At 36.0% G+C, this 17,161-nt stretch overlaps 1 protein-coding gene across 1 annotated transcript in view; it reads right to left on the reverse strand.

Annotated features, from left to right (window-relative positions):
• The window catches only part of USH2A (Usher syndrome 2A (autosomal recessive, mild)), a 393,962-nt gene that overhangs the window by 200,551 nt on the left and 176,250 nt on the right, over positions 1-17,161 (reverse strand). Inside the window, exons 32-33 of the mRNA XM_009994736.1 lie at positions 2,063-2,222; positions 1,420-1,591 (exon numbers count right to left, since the gene is read on the reverse strand). Coding sequence (XP_009993038.1) covers positions 1,420-1,591; positions 2,063-2,222 — 332 coding nt within the window. The remainder of the gene's footprint in view (positions 1-1,419; positions 1,592-2,062; positions 2,223-17,161) is intronic.

The following is a 17,161-nucleotide window of genomic DNA, read 5'->3' on the forward strand; positions in this document are numbered from 1 at the left end:
TTTCAGGCACTTTTAGACTTGCCATTTTCAAAGCAGCAACATTTAGTGCTAACCTGCCTATCACAGACTGTTACATTTTATCCGGGTAAATCCGGTTATCTACATAATCATTAGAAGAAATTATCTTTGCTTACTTTCTGGCTACCACTGATGCAATACAAATATTTTAAAATAGAATTCCAAAATAAAAAAAATTAAAACAAATTAGAAATAAAAGACAAAGATCAAAGGTTCTTATAAATGTGTTCAGTAACGTTTAGAAAAGCTGCACATCTAGATGAAGTAAAAACAAAGTCCACACAACACTTTGTTTTAACCATATCCCAAGGCAGAGGCACCAAAAGCAGCAGTTTCAGTTGTTCTCCAGATCCCTGCTGTTAATTCTCCCCTGTGCCCCCAGGCACAGAAGCTGGAAAGGAGCAGAGAAGAGTTGTGGCACAGTGAAGGACACCACGAACTCTTTTGATAGTCTTGCTTGCTTTTAAAGGCATAAAATGCTTGGTGAAACACTGCCTTAGTTTTGGACATGGTGCTGTTTTATATGCTATGCAATTCACCATGCTGAACTGCCTAGGCACAAATGAATTCATTTCAACATGAATCTAAGATTTAATTAGACTGAATATCCTTGCTTTTTCAAGTTCAAGTCAGATCCTTATCATTACGTGAAGGTAGTTTATTTTTTGTGGTAAAATATTTAGAACATTCAAGAGCATGTTAAGAAAAAATGAATGCATACCGAGTCTACATAAATGTAAATTTATTCATAATCAAGAGCAGAATATTTTTCTATGGCATTTATCAAAACAAATATCCTTATATAGGTATTGTTATAAAATGAATAGTGTGCTTAAAACAAGGGACAATCCCACGCTTTTATCCATATATTTTCAGGTTTGTTAGTGTGCTGTAGCTGTTCTATTTCACCATAAAATATAACCAATGATAAAGAAATGCAGTGAAAACATCAAGGTCTTTTAAAATGTTTTGAATAAACAAACTTCAATTTTAACTGTACATTTTTTCTCCTTCCTATTTTCTTCTACTTACAGATGTATGAAGAAAGAGCAAGTTATCATGGAACAAAATACGAAAGGTAAATGTTTTCAAATACATTTGATGTTTGCAAGTTGGGGGCAGGAGGCATTTTTTAAGACTTTCATATATTTCTAGGCAATTCTCTATTAGCTATCATCCGACTTACGCTTAAAAAAAATTATATTTAAATTACATACACGTTTTTTGAGGGCCTGTCTTGAAACTAAACACCTACTGTTGCTCAGGATGGCTCAGCCACCTCACTTTGAGAAAGAAGAGGTTAAACAAAGTGGACCCAAGAACCATTAAGTATTTAAGATGTTAACAAAACAGAATCATTTTCACCATTCTGCACCTCTACTACACATCTTTAAAACTTACAGCTAGTTTTATGAGGTATTCAGTACCCGGGAAAAGCTGTCGAATAGTAAAATCCAGAAAACTTTCTGTGCTGTTATAGATTAAATTCCACTTTGTAAAATTCTGCTCATTCTTTGCAATATAAATTATATAGCGATCTAGGATCCCATTTACTTCTACTGGTTCTTTCCATCTGCAAGTAAAACCAAAATATGATTAAGTACTGCAAAGATTCAGGCTGTACTGAAAAATGCTTTGTTTAGGTGACTTTGTAGGATTTATTTTAAGGATTTTAAAACAACCATAAAAATAAATCTAAGGCATACCTCTAATGCAGTATTTGTACTCAACAGATAAATTATTACAGTAACACACAAAGCAGGGGCTACAAAACAGGCATAACACCAGAACATTTCCTGCACTGAAGTTTGCAGAGGCTATGCCCATATGTAGGTTATACTGATTGCGTAAAGACAAAATGGAAATTAAGTTGGCAAGCGATAATCAGAAGGTTCACGGAACCACTAAACTAATCACTTCTATGCATTTAATCATAATAAATTTAATTTTATGTCACAAACCCTTCCCCTGATTGAACTCACTGGAATTCTTGAATAAACTGATGCACTATTGTGTTGTCAGGAAAGAAGAAATCCTTACTTACTGGACATATATTGTTCTAGAATCCAAAACAGTCAGGACCGGGGCGTCTACGAGAGAAGGTGGCAGCTGAGCTGTAAACAAGGTGACCCGGGAACTGTTTGTACAGCCAGCAAGTGTGCATGCAGTGAGCAGGAACTGGTGTGCCGTAAAAACAGCTAAATCTAGGGCAAGAAAGGAATATTAATTTACTTGTATATTAATTTTACCTTGCTTTTCTATCACTTTCAGATGGTAGTGAGTTCCAGAGGAAAGAATAGGTGCTGGCTGATTAACAGCGAATAACTGCAAATGTTTACTACTAATAGATCTACAGAGCACACTTTAGTTGAGATGACCCCATTGTACATTTACACTGAAACATATACCATCCAAATAAAACAAAGATGTTAGCCTCTTAGGTGCTACACACGATACCAATTTGCTAAAGTGGCAAATGAACACCTTTGGGATGATTAAATCAAATCAAATTAATGGAAAACCAAGTACAGGTCCATTAGCACAGCCAGATTATATGTTGTTTTTTTTAAAATGTGCTGTATGATACATGAATGTCAAGCATCAAGGCATACCATGACTCACTCCATGAAGATTTCACTATATGCATGAACACAAAGGAAGCTCATTGTTGCCACACTCATCCCGATCTGTTCTCTCTTTGCCTGTTTGTCTTCAGCTGCATGGACTTCAAACATTTCTAAATGTTTAGTAAATAGTTCAGTAAATAATACCTGTCTAATGCTATAGCAAAACAAGTGTTAAAAATTCATTTATTATGAAGCTATCTTGAGTTTCAATTATTGCAGAAAATGGTGAATTAAATGTAGCTGAATAAATATTCTAAAAAATTTTTAGCTTCATATAGTCTTCACTATACTAATAAAGAAATGTTGAAAAAGGAAAAAATACAGTAGGAAAGTCATGCAGATGTAATTTTCTAATCCTTTTCCATTTTTTTATTAAAATACAAATCACAGGTTTTAATGAGTAAATCCTTTAAGAAGGAATTTACTGTGGAGGTTTTGGCAGCAGTATAAGGTAGACAAGTAGAATACATATGTTATAGATATACATTTTTATTAAGCCAAAAAAGTTCTGCATTTTTGCAAGATGTAGCAAATGCTCACGTTTCAAAAGCTAAATAGTATCAAACTATCATTTTGTACAAAAATAATTCTGAGCGCAAATTCAAAAATTGCAATTGGTTGTTAAAGACATGACTAAAGTAGAAATGTTGTAGAACCAACTCTTTCTGATTACTTTTCCCCTCATGTGATGTCTCCAACCCTTGCTGCAATGGAATTCCTTTTGATTTACTCCATTGTGTGAGGAGAGAATGAACTAGTGAATTTTTATTGAAAATGCAGTGCTATTGTTCTATGGAGCACATGGCAAAGTGTGAGTTAAAAACAAAAATGCCATAACTAAAAAAAAAATAAAAATCATCAAGTGAATGCATGTAACACAGTGACATGTTTAATCAACATAATGGGGCTGATTCTACCAGGGTTAAGCAGTGCTTATGTTGGTGAGAGGGGGAAAGCACACTCCAGAGCAGGTGCTCAAGCTGGCTCAGCAAACAAATGAATCTCTACATACTGCACCGACTATATTGCCCACATTTCTATACACCTTCCTGGATCCCTTGTTCCTTGCAGCTGCCATCAGGGAAGCCACAAAAAGTACAGATGGAGATCAAAGTCTGTGAGACAAGTATCACACACTCCATGTTCTGGGTGGGTAAACAAGTGAGCAGAAGGATTCTACTTTTAGCAATCCTAAAAGGAACAATTGAAAGCAATCTGTGACACCTATTTAATCCATATCCTTATGCACAGTGAATACACATTCTTCCCTCTAGGTCAAAACTGGATTGTGAGGCTTCGCTTCACAGAGTGAACATAACACAAAGGAAAGGAGAAGAGGAAAAAGTGGGCATCTCTTTTTCCATATATTTCTGGTAGATCACTGTTTTCCTCCTCCATAGATTTGGGATGGGTTTGGGGAGAGCTATTTATCTCTCCTTTAGAGAAAATTCCTCATCAAAGAATAGCTTTTGAGAAAAAAAATTCATTTGCACTGAAATTCTAAAACTGTAGCTAATGAGACTACTTGCATGTATAAGAGTTTCTGGAAATATCTAGTTAAATTTGAAGAGGGAGGAACTTTGTCAAGGATGAAGAGAATGGAAGATGGAAAAAATGTTATGTTTCCCTCCCTGAAAAAGAGAAAGAAACTATTATATACTCTGCATGTCTCAGTGCCTGGAATGGAAAAAGCAAAATGGTAAGACCGGGAAACAGGCAGAGTTTAAAAGAACAAAAATAACAAGGAATGCAAACACAGGACGTATAAGCAGCAAGATCCTTTATGATCAACTGATAAGTACATTGAAAAAGAAAGGAAGGAGAGGTTAAAAAAAAAAAGAAAAAGAAAAAGAAAAAGAAATATAAAATATGGGAAAAGGCAATGTCACCATGATCAAATGAAGTCTTTATTCCTCATGTATTTTGGCAATGTATTTTGATTAAAAAATGCTGAATGGAAAGTTTCAATGGAATCTGAAAGATTCTGGTGGGACAAAGGCGATTCTAAAAAATGAAATTACTGGGAGCAGAAGAAGAAAATACAGAAATGAGAGACTTAGGAATGTCACTGAAAGTATGAGCTTCATATCCAATGAAAATCTCTCCACAGACTTCAAGTTTTGGATAAGCCACAAATATAGTGTAGGTAGCATTTGTAAATGCTTAGAATCAGAAACTGACAAAATGAACAATAAAAATAGTATTACATCATAATAGATGCAATTATGTGCCACAATCTATTTGGCAGATATTTTCCTATTTAAAGTTCAAAGCATTTAATAATGGGTCAATGGGTTCAAACAACAAAAGATACAAACATGAATCTGAATGAGAAGGGAGGCGGTTCTTAAAACTACAAAGCCACTGCTTGTCAAGGCCCTCTAGCAACAATGCTTGATTTGCTTGATTACATGATTTGCGTAAGATCAAGTGTAGGCAATTGTAGACATGAAAAACTGATCGCTCTCAAGCACATTAGAAATAGATCCACAAGTATTATTCAGAAATGCATTACAGGAAAATGCATCCCCATGCATGGAAAACTCAGTGATTAATGTCAAACAAACTATAATTTACAATATAGGGCATTAATTATATGTTATTTTACAATTGATTTCATGCTGTTGCTGGAAGAATTTCATTGATCTCAATTTACAAAATGAACCCAGTAAGCAGAGAATTATTTTCTTTTCAACTCACTGGATTTTTTTGTCTTACACATTTCCTTGTTCAGGTTAAATTCCTGTGTATTCCACAATTCCAGTCCCCTGTGTTACTTTAAAATAATATCAAATGCTTCTTATTGCAATTTTCTAGTAACTGCTCTCTTAAATAACTTATTTCTTACCAAAACAGAGTTAAACTTTAAAATTATAGAAGTTTTCTGAGAAAAATCTTACATTCAGGATTTTTTTCTTGTACTTATTTCTGTTCTAAGAAGGGCAAAGAGTACCAAAGAGCACAGAAAAAAAGACGTTTTCTTGGTGGTGCAAGATTCCCTCAAATCATCCTACTAAGGTAGGAAATAGCCAGAAAAATAATTATGTTTTTTCCATGTCAAAGCCAGAACAAAAGAAGAAAACTAAAATAAACCCCCACATATCTGTTTTAAATACATTATTTGCTTTCACCAAAGAAAAAGGCACAGAGGGGGGGAGAGGGAGGGGAAAGGCAGAGAGAGAAGGGATCAACATGCCTTTTCATCTCTTTGACCTCAGAGGCAATAAAAGCCAAACAAACAAAGTTAATTTGTAACTCATATGTCAGCAAGAGGATTGCTAACTCTAGTACCTATCATTAAAATCGATATTTGCATACCACTACATTTATATGTGGAACTTCCCACACTAACCAAGGCAACTATCTTAAATACCATGGTAAATCTAACTATAGTGGTTCTAATAACCACCAGCATAGGTGCTGATAGCACAATCAATGCATGAGACAGAAAGAATGAAGAATGACCCTGTTTGCATGGTCAATAAGAACACTCACTTTGCTTTGATCAAATTTAATGGGTAGTCATTGAAAGATAATATGCAACATTACAGTGCTACTTTTAGCACAGAATTTGAGAGATGTTACTAAGGTAGAGAAGAAAAACATAGGGGTAAAAGAAAAAAAAAAAAAAAAAAGAACCCAACCTAAAAAGTAAAAGAAAAAAAAGAACCCAACCCTGAAATTAGAGATTTAACAAATTGACTCAAAACATCCATCAAGACATCTGAGTGCCCCTCAGCTCAAAAATAACACAGTAGTAATGTCTACAATATTTTAATTTAGCTGTAACATGCAGCATTCTGTATTCAGATTTACAGTTTTTCTTTATTCCCCTCTTCTATCCTATTTCCACTCTCCCTGGTTTCAGGCAGCTATTGTAAGGACCAGGAATGGACATGTTCTGTCCTGGTGAGCACTCAGTTGAAACGTAACTTGTGTAAGGAACCCCACATAGTTTCCCTCAGGAAAATAATTGAGAAAATAGCTATCCCATTGCTATATTCAAAGGAAAATAATATGGCAGCACTGTAACAAGGGATTGTAAGTAGCACAACAAAGCAAACCTACTGAGAAGAGTAGAAGATTAAAAACTTCCAAAGAATTCCATTCCCCATGTTGTTTATGTAAGTACACTGTATGACTACTTCAACTCATTTTGTCACATCTTTATTCTGTTTTCTCTCCTTCTTTCTCATAGTTTGTTAAATTAACTCACAATAGCTTAATATTTCATTAGAGGGTAAACTCTTTGGGACCATAAATCTGCATCATCAAATACAACAATGTCCCCATCTGATTTTAATATATTACCAAAAAAAACCCATAAATTCATGAAGGAGGTGCCAAAATTGTATTATCAGACTCGCTCCATCAGACATCATTAGCAGTTCTTTTCCTTCCACTGTTTTCTGAAAGCAAGCAGCAACTCATATATAACTTTTAGCACATTATGTCTTGTATTCTGTATTTATAAAGCACCAATAATTTAATTATATTGACTCTTAAAGAACCATCACTGATATAGAATATTTTCTGGAAATGCTGCACCTTTTTCACAGTTTTTCTGTAAACCAAATGCCATACTGACCACTCCCTTGAAAATATTTCAGGAAAAACAGGGCATGGCAAATGACACTACTTGCCAACTTCAGACAACTCAATAAAGCCCAAGAAAACAGTGTGAGCATGTACACAGTTGTATAACCTACCAGTGAATGGCCTTCACATGTGGAACTAGGCCACTGAAGGCAACAGCTGTCTTCCAAGATAGCAGCAGCATCTGCTGGATATTAATTAATAATTAAGAATGTTCCAGAAAACAAGGGCAAGAAATAGAGGGAGAGAAATAAACTCAGGTTCACAAATAATTATTTTCAGGAAGACCATAAGCTGTTGTTCTGCTCTCTAACCAGCAAAGAATTTGACACAACAGCATATGGACTAAACAACTTTGCTTCAAGCTAGCCAACAAATGCTGATGTTTTTTAAAGGCCATTTGCTCAACAGTAAATATTTCTGGGTCTCCAAATTCATAAATGAATTAATAAAGGAATAAATTTTCAATCCATTTGAGGTGTAAATGTTTCAGAAGATTTCAGGAAAGGTACAACTTCCAGGCCTCCTCTGAAGAATTAAAGAGCAGACAACAATCTCATTTATCATATGGGAGAATCAAAAACATGACAGTCATGTTAGACTTTGGGAAAAAAGTGAACAGGTTATTTCAAGAAGAAAAAAATGTTGGCACAAACGTGAAACAAAGAGATCTTTAACAATTTAAGTTTTCAGTGTTTTCAAACAACTAATGAAATTAATACATGGTCATGGTAAAACTACAGTCCTGCTTTTGGTAAAGTGCTAGCTTCAAGATACTTAAATGTTTTTAAATATGATTATGTGCAACAGCAAATATAAAGTATATTTGTTCTCACATTTGGTAAGTTTCTCTTGGTTATGCTCTTACAACACTTAACTGTAGTAAGGAAAACATTTCTGCCATTTATCAGCCCAAACACACGTACTTTGAGGACCCATTATGCCACATCAGCTTCCATTCTTGATAATTGTCATATTTTTGTTTGGTTGATTATTGGGTTTTTTTCTGTTGGTTTGGGTTTATTGTTATTGTGTTTTTTTATTTGTTAAACTATTCATTTTACTCTTATCCTAGCAAGTACATACTTTTTTTTAATTGAACATGCATATTATTTCTTTTCCATGGCAAAAGCTGGACTACAAGGATTCCAGTCTTGTATTTTAAAGCCATGTCCCTGAGATAGCTGCTATGGGTATATTTTCCAGACTGTTCTTGCCCTCCAGTTAGGACACACTAGCTTCAAATCCTAAAGGTGCCCAGCTGAAGAAAACTCACATCATGTGGAATGCCACATACTACATTGCTTAGAAAAAGCTGAAGAAAAACATCAGAAAAGGCCTTTTAAACTTCTCTTTCAATCCTTTACCTCCAACTAATCTACCTGGTTCCTTGTTTGACTGTAAACACATCTCATGGCACTGACCAGACAAATCATGCTGCAAGCATGAAGCTCCTTTGAACACCGACATCCCTAAATTGTTCCCCTGGACGATCATCATTAACCACTGTCAGAAAAATCCAAAGGCATTTGGGGTTGTTTGCTTTTTCTTTTTTTTTTTTTTTTCAAGATTTCTCTTCCTCCCAAAATCACACATAGCCAGTCAGTGCAACAATTCAGCATCAAATGAACCTAATGAACTTTCAAGTTACATCTTTTTGTTTTTTTTTTTTTTTTTTCAAGATTTCTCTTCCTCCCAAAATCACACATAGCCAGTCAGTGCAACAATTCAGCATCAAATGAACCTAATGAACTTTCAAGTTACATCTTTGTTTACCAGAATTAACACCATGCTTTGTCTTCCTAGTTTACTTCATTTATCACAGCTGTACGAATAAGGTGAGTTTGAAGGTCAGAGGCGGAGAAAACAGAAAGAGGACAGAGCACATTAATTTTTACCAGGCACATGAAGAGAAGTAATTGTGGTCATACCAATATCACTATCTTGGTTTTATCTCTCTCTTTGTAATTTATTTGCACATCTGACACAGCCCTATTTTAAGATTTAAATTAAAATTTTCACTCATGAAGGCTTCCAGTACAGCCACTGTACTGCTATCAGCTCGAAGAGACAAGAGTTTTAGCATACATCAAGCCCATATAGTGAAAAAGAAGGAAAAAACAAAAGGAACACAAACACACCACACTTCCGTATTACTTCAACTTTATGTTCACATCTGGAAAGTACATTTGCACTAGGCAACTACCTTGCAAATTTGAATCTCAGACACCTCCTGCTGTAAAACTCGAACTACTCAGGATTCACATGACTATGATCAAAAACCCCTTGTCTCACTAGAAGAAGTATATCCTGCATTCCCAAATAATTCCCAGCTTGCTGCAGTGGGAAAAACAAAATTCAGATTCACCATACATGTGATGCTGAGTTAACTGTATCAAGCCACGAGAAGACCAACTTTTAGAACCCACTGAAGAGCACACAGGAATGTGCAGCTGTAGAAAGGGTAGCCAGTAAGATGTTAAGTTATATAAGAATATATGGTAAGTAATACAAGAACTATTACTATCCATTTTGTATAAATCAATAGTGCAGTCTTATCTGGCACAGCATATATTGCAGAGTGCAGAAATAAAGTCTGTCTGAAAAATGGCACTGAGAAAGCACAGGCTTACAAACACTCACTCAAGAAGAGAGGCTGAAAAAACAAACTGAGAAAAGGAAACAGAGAAGATGATACACCATATAGGTATATAAGGTAGTAAGTGCTACATAGAAAGCAATTAGGAACCTGTGTTGCCATGAAGTCCCTTTCAATAATACTGGAGAAAAAAGAACATCCAATAAATTTAGAAAGCAGAACTGCAGAATGAGAAAAACTCATCCCACCTAAATAATGGAATATCTACTTTTGACAAGAAGGTTCAGGTTTATTTTTATAAATTGAGTTCTGGGGAATAGACACTGAATATCAAAATCATGTTTTAAAAATTATTTTTATAAGCATCACTGTAATCTGCAAATCTGTGGACCAGTGTCCTGAAAGATTTCTATACTTCTCTCTGTATCTGAGACTACTTAGAACTCTGCAACACTGTATTTTATTTTACATTTTAAGTTTTCTGCCTACAGAGAGATAAAGAGGGATGGAAGGAAGGAAATTAATTTCCAACATAAATCTTTTCTTTGACAAAAAGTAAACAATTTTACTACTATATTTTTACTTATGAAAATTGAATATGCATACTAAATCACAAAATACCATTTTAACCCCAAAACAAATGTTTTAATCAACAAAATATTCATCAACACCAAAAAAAAATCATCGAACAAGCAGAAATTGGAGACAGCATTCAGACTAGAAATTAGAATCTAAACAAGAAAAATATGACAATGGATGTTTGAACTGGTATTAATTGGAAGTTACAGATTAGCGGTTTACAGTTTAAGAGCTGTATGTAGCTGTATATGCATTTTACAACCATTATAGGTAACTTGTTCCACCATTTTGTTTAGTAGCAGTCATGCAAGATGATTAGAGAACAACTCTCATCATCCAGGCAAGGCACCATGTGATTTAAGAGCTTCTGTAGAAGAGATACTATCACCTTCCCTGGACCAGAACAGCTCTGTAGATCTGAATTATAGTCAGAGAATAAAGGGTTTTGCTAAAACATTACTGTAGTGCTGGAACAAGGCTAGGAGGTGGACTCAGCTTCTGAACTCTGTTCCTAAAAACAATTTATAGCAAGTTAAGTCTGACTACAAAAGCTGAGCTAGTCTGCAGATGGACACAGAATTATCAACATAGTAAAATACATTGTGCTCCTATCTGCTCCGCTCTCTCCTCACCAGAGCAATCAGCCTCAGCTGTTGAGTCATTCATATGGTCAACATGCTGTTGGGGAATATTACTGGGATTTCTTCACCCCCCCAGCCTGCCTTCCCACCCCCCCACCCCTTTTTTTTTTTTTTAAGTTTGATTGCTTTATATTAATTTTCAAAACACAGACAAGCCCCCAGACAAAACAAAAAGGACCCAAAATCTTGAAAAGCTTTAAGTTTTTTTCAACTCAACATGTTGCACTACACAGTTATGTCATGTAGTGTCAGTAATGTCATCAGATAACATAACTGCCACAATCTGATGTGATGCATTAAACTGGGATTACCAGAATAAATCATGTTTGTGGGTACACAGATCACAGGTGATGCAGTCAACTGCTCTGTATTATGGTGTATCTATAGGATGTGCAGATTAGGATATAATGTTTAGAGGCTTGTTCTCGTTTGTGAAGTGCTTTGCAACCATAACTCAATAGTAAGGAGCCACCAAACAGTTATAATGGCATAAACCATCATCAGGGAAAAATACAAATCGATCAGTGCCAGCGATATAAAAGAAAGAGCATGCATCTGTCCCCAGTCTCATAAATTCAGTGGTTGTTGCAGGCTTTTTCTCTATACCACATATACTCTATTAATAACAGTAACTATCATAAATAATAATAATGCACAGTAGTTTATTTCAAGATGAAGGCTCTTCTTATTATCTGTTGATCCTCTCCCTTATTTCTTACATCCTGTCTATATTCCTCCTGTAAATGGGGAGGAAAGAGAGGGGTTGGGAAGTTAGTTTAATTTATTGTTTGAAGTTTATGCCCTTTAATTGGCAACACTGTGCTACACCAAGAAAGTTGCCTATGTAGGCTCCCTGTGATATCTGCATAACTTAAGTGGCATGCTAAGCTTGTACAAAGGAGGCATAGAATTTACATTCTACTGCATGCTATAAATAAGTAATAAGAACAGATTAGAATTATGCATTTACGCTTACTAGTGAGAGTGAGATGCATAATTCACAAGAGGCAAACCCTTAAGAGGCTTTCTTACTTCATCCCAACACTGTCCCCACTCCCATCTTGTGTATGTAGAACACAGTATATTTTTCAGTCCCACTGCTCCACAACTTTTTTTTTTTTTCACTATTTATTTCTTTTTCTCTCAGAGAAGCAACAGACACGATATGTTAGTAGTCATTGTTGAGCATGTATCTGCTTTATGTTGCAGTATTGGTGTCATCTTCCTGAATTTTCTTGTGAAACTCTGGACATGACTCATGTGAAATGGCAGTGCTTTCAGAAGGTGCCAGAGTAACCAAGGTCTTGTGCCTAACTTACAAAGAGAATGCAGAACTAGCAACGAGACTTCCTTACACTTCATAGTTAACGTGACAAACTGCTGCTCCAGTTGGATCTCCTGGAGGAGCAGACTAATCTCTACGTCCCTTCATGTCTGCAGCTTCTCTGCTGAAGCCTGTAAACTAGTACCTGTCGCAAACACAATTTATATCATAGCACATGAAGGTCACGTATTTTTTTATAATCACTATTTATTTCTTTTTCTCTCAGAGAAGCAACAGACACGATATGTTAGTAGTCATTGTTGAGCATGTATCTGCTTTATGTTGCAGTATTGGTGTCATCTTCCTGAATTTTCTTGTGAAACTCTGGACATGACTCATGTGAAATGGCAGTGCTTTCAGAAGGTGCCAGAGTAACCAAGGTCTTGTGCCTAACTTACAAAGAGAATGCAGAACTAGCAACGAGACTTCCTTACACTTCATAGTTAACGTGACAAACTGCTGCTCCAGTTGGATCTCCTGGAGGAGCAGACTAATCTCTACGTCCCTTCATGTCTGCAGCTTCTCTGCTGAAGCCTGTAAACTAGTACCTGTCGCAAACACAATTTATATCATAGCACATGAAGGTCACGTATTTTGCAGAGTTCTACCACAGCAGTTGTACCTTTAAGAACCACTCTGATACCTGGTGATAGGTGTAGGAAAAAGGAAAGATTTTAGCCTAGTTACTTTAATGTTTTCTGGTTCTCTGGCTGGAACACTACAGTGTTGATTAATGCACCACCAAAAGAGGCAGCACTAGGGACAGGCTCTTTGGTGGAAGAAGTCACCTTGTCATTTCTCTCAACTATTTTGAACCTATGTCCATTTAGCTCCCTGGATTTTCTTTTCTCCTGTGTGCAAATATTTTACATTATGTTCTAGTTCTAACTACCATCTGTTTATTCTGCCTCAATCTCCGCCGTACAACTTATTTTCTTAGTTAAGACTTGTACTTCTCTTTCTTTGGTAAGGTTCATTTATTATTTATTTAATATTTTGATTTCTTTAGTGTACCTAAAGACTTTTAAGTCTTCCTTGACTTAGCTTCCTATGCTCTTCATCTGTCTGTAAACTTATGAGAAACACTTCAGTTATGCATGTATTTTAATTTCCAGTACAATTTCACAGTTTACAAAATGTTATGTGACATCACAACAATGGTGTCAAATCCCAAGAGCCATATGTCAAAAATTCAAAACACATTAGTTGATAGTTTACCCTATCCTGTAAGAATACCAAAATGCATCATAATTATTTTGATACATAGGAGCGAATTCTCATCCTTGAGCTGATGAAAAGGCTAGCATGCCAGTTCATAAAGAACATGTGGACATTTTTGTCAATTGGATGAAATTATCGTTCCTTGATCAGAAAACAAATCACGAACAATATTAAAGTTAAGTGATGATAAATAGTTTCCAAGTTGAAGTCAGTATGAAATTCAACTTAGGGAAGGAAGCTATTGACATATCGTACCAACATGGGTTATTTTCCACTATCAGTAATTTCCCTCATTTTCTACATTTCTCCTAGAACAGACTGTGGAAATTTTCACCCCTTATGCATCCTTTGTTTGAGCTCACCCAGTCTAGCCAATGATCCTGGAAAGGTACACAATGAGGACCCAGAAGCTTTTAGCAAGCCCGGTTCTCTATTAATTTCTGAATAACCTTTTCTACTGACTTAGAGAATGGACGCAAAATTCTTCACTCACTGTCCTAACAAGAAAGCTTTCAACTGCTGGCAGAGCTGTTTTAGCTGCCCAGACTAACTATTCAGCATTGATTCAAACTCTAATTTATATGAACTAGAAAAATTTTAATATAAAAATATCATTAGTATCCCCCAATAAAATTGTATAAAAGTTAATATACTTACATGTCTCTGTTGATAGAAACCACATATGCTCACAGAAAGAACGTATTGATTGAATTGATTAAATAATAAATTAGAATTAGAAATTGCTAATGATATATTTCCAGATACAGAACACAGGCAGTATATGACCACCAGTGTAAACATTCACTATTTCCTGCCTGATCACTTATTCTCTTAAATGTGCAGACCTTGTGCAGCACCACTCCTCACCAAAAGAACTGAACAGAACTATTCTTATATTAGAAATTCAGATGCATATTTACATGTAGCCATAAAGATACCCAGACATACAGAACAAGAAATCAAGATATGCATGCTTTAAATGTGACTTAACTGTATCTCTGTAATAAAGGAACATGGTATAACCAAAGCATCCATCATAGAAGCAATTACAATGTTCATCATCCACATTTCCATTCATCATGAGTCCAAGCCTTACTTAAAGCACACTAATCTGATTTTTTTTCTTACATGTTTTATGTTTATTGAGATATTTTTTCCCATGCACAAGGTAAATTCCCCAGAATACTTCACTTTAAAGTGTCACTCTATTTATACAATTAAAAAAAACATGGACAGGAACGAAAAAAGAGGAAAATCCCCAGCAGCTTTCAAAGTCCAACTACAATTTATGTAGGATGCTTCAATCAAATATGGATTGTCATAAAAATTCAGTATTTCATGGAGGATGACTGGAAAGCATGATGAAGTTCAGTACTGAATAAAAGGCTATTAAGTTTTATGCAAACAATTTAGGCAATCAGTGTAGAAACCTTTGTTAGATTTCTGGCAGTGATTCAACAGGGAAGGAAGTATCCTAGAATGCCTTGCATACTTTTTATTACATTATTTATGACTTGCATATGTTTTTTCTATAACTTAGGAGGACAGGGAAACAAATTTTGAAAACACAGGACTCCTCCAATATAAAAACCATCAAATACTTTTAAAATCAAACTTATATACAATTATTTGATGGCCTTATTAAAGGCTTGTACTGTTCACACACAAGAAAAGACAAGCTGAAAAATTCTCAGGAAGGTCTGATCTTGCAGTAATAGAAAAAGACAGTAATTGGTGAAGCATTTTAGAAATACAAGTTTTAAGGAAGTTGCTCAGATTCATTGAAATAAAAGTCCAAAACATATGAAAACATCTAAGATTCCCCTTTTCATAAATTTGTCTCATTATAGCTTTCAGTTTTTTCAATAAATAAAATGCTTAAAAGAATTAAGCAATGCTTAATGGCTCAACACCCTCGTGGCCATGCATTCAGAAAAAACATATGGATGTGGACCTGTTGGAGAGCGTCCAGAGGAGGGCAATGAAAACGCTCAGAGGACTGGAGGACCTCTGCTATGAAGACAGGATGAGGGAGTTGGGGTTGTTCAGCCTGAAGAAGAGAAGACTCCAGGGGGACCTTATAGTGACCTTCCAATACCTGAAATAGTCCTGTGAGAAGACTGGGAAAGACCTGTTCACAAAAGGATGTAGCAACAGAACAAGGGGTAATGGTTTTAAGCTAGAAAAGGGTAGATTTACGTTTGACATTAGGAAGAAGTTAAGGAATATGAGGGTGGTGGGTTACTGGAAGGGGTTGCCTAAAGAGGTGGTGGAGGCTCTACCCCTGGAGACATTCAAGGTCAGGCTTGATGGGGCTCTGAGCAATCTGTTCTAGTTGGAGATGTCCCTCCATATTAGGGGAGATGGACTAGATGACCTTTAGAAGTCCGTTCCAAACCAAAACACTCTATGATTCTATGATCGGGAGGTACCAAGCACTCTCATTTTATAATTTGTGTTGCATTTTAACTTTTAGAAAGAGATACTCAAGCAACCTGAGCGCTCAGCAATTCCAGCAGGGTTAGCATGAGTCCTCTTCTGGCTCGCTGTGTTACCCAAATCTGATCAAAGGACAAGGACTCCAGAAGCTTGTCCAGCTGTGGTTTTATAATGACACCATTAGGTTTTGCTCTATAATCAAGGTCCCTAAAAGTCTGTGTAGCTTCAGGCTTAATATCTGCGACAAGGTTAACTGAAATCTGTAGCAAGGATAACTACTTTAGCAGATTGTATCAATATTTAAACACTATTTAAAAGGATTTTAAATAAGCAGATTTTATTTAACACTGCACTAATGCACTGCACTAGGAATGATACAACAGAGCTGCTACAAATCAACATAATGCTTTTACCCTTACCCTGCCCCCCTCCCTTCTGAATTCTCCAGATCTGTATTATTAAGTCCAACGGGTGCACCAGATCTTTCTATCTGAAGCTGAAATACAGGAACACCAGACTCAGACAGCCCATTTGCCCTTTGGTTTCACGCCTGCTGAATCTGCATTCTAGGTCTGCGGAATTAATTACAAAACTACCGGTCACTGGCAATGTCAGTGTTGCCAATTCAGGTGTATCAAATGTGTCTTCCTACACGCCCACACATCTACAACTTTGAGGGGAAGGCAGCTTCTCCTGTAAAACTGGTGTACTCTGCCCTCTAGTGCTCGGTGCACCAAGATATGTTCACTTAAACGCTCACTTGGGCCAGAATACAGCCTGAAGAAGCAGGCAATCATTATTTGCCATCCTGGAAAACATCTTCTGCCCTGTATGCCTAATCAACTGGATATGTTGCAAAACCAAATGTAAAGGGTGGGCCTTACACTGTAGCATGGTATTGCAAGACCCTAAAATAAGAAAGAGACACTAGGGCACATCTCATTGGGTTACATGCAAGACATTTCAGATAACTATTTCTCACTGTGAAGAGATGAAAACTAACTTTTCGTTGCTTGCAATGGCGTTATATAAGTTTCCGCTTCACTAAAAAATGAGGAATCGTGACATTTACAGTTCTAACAGATATATATCTAGCACTAACATTGCATTGGATAGC

Source organism: Chaetura pelagica, unplaced genomic scaffold (genome assembly GCF_000747805.2).
Source record: "Chaetura pelagica isolate M959 unplaced genomic scaffold, ChaPel_1.0 scaffold2, whole genome shotgun sequence".
Taxonomy (NCBI): Eukaryota; Metazoa; Chordata; class Aves; order Apodiformes; family Apodidae; genus Chaetura; species Chaetura pelagica.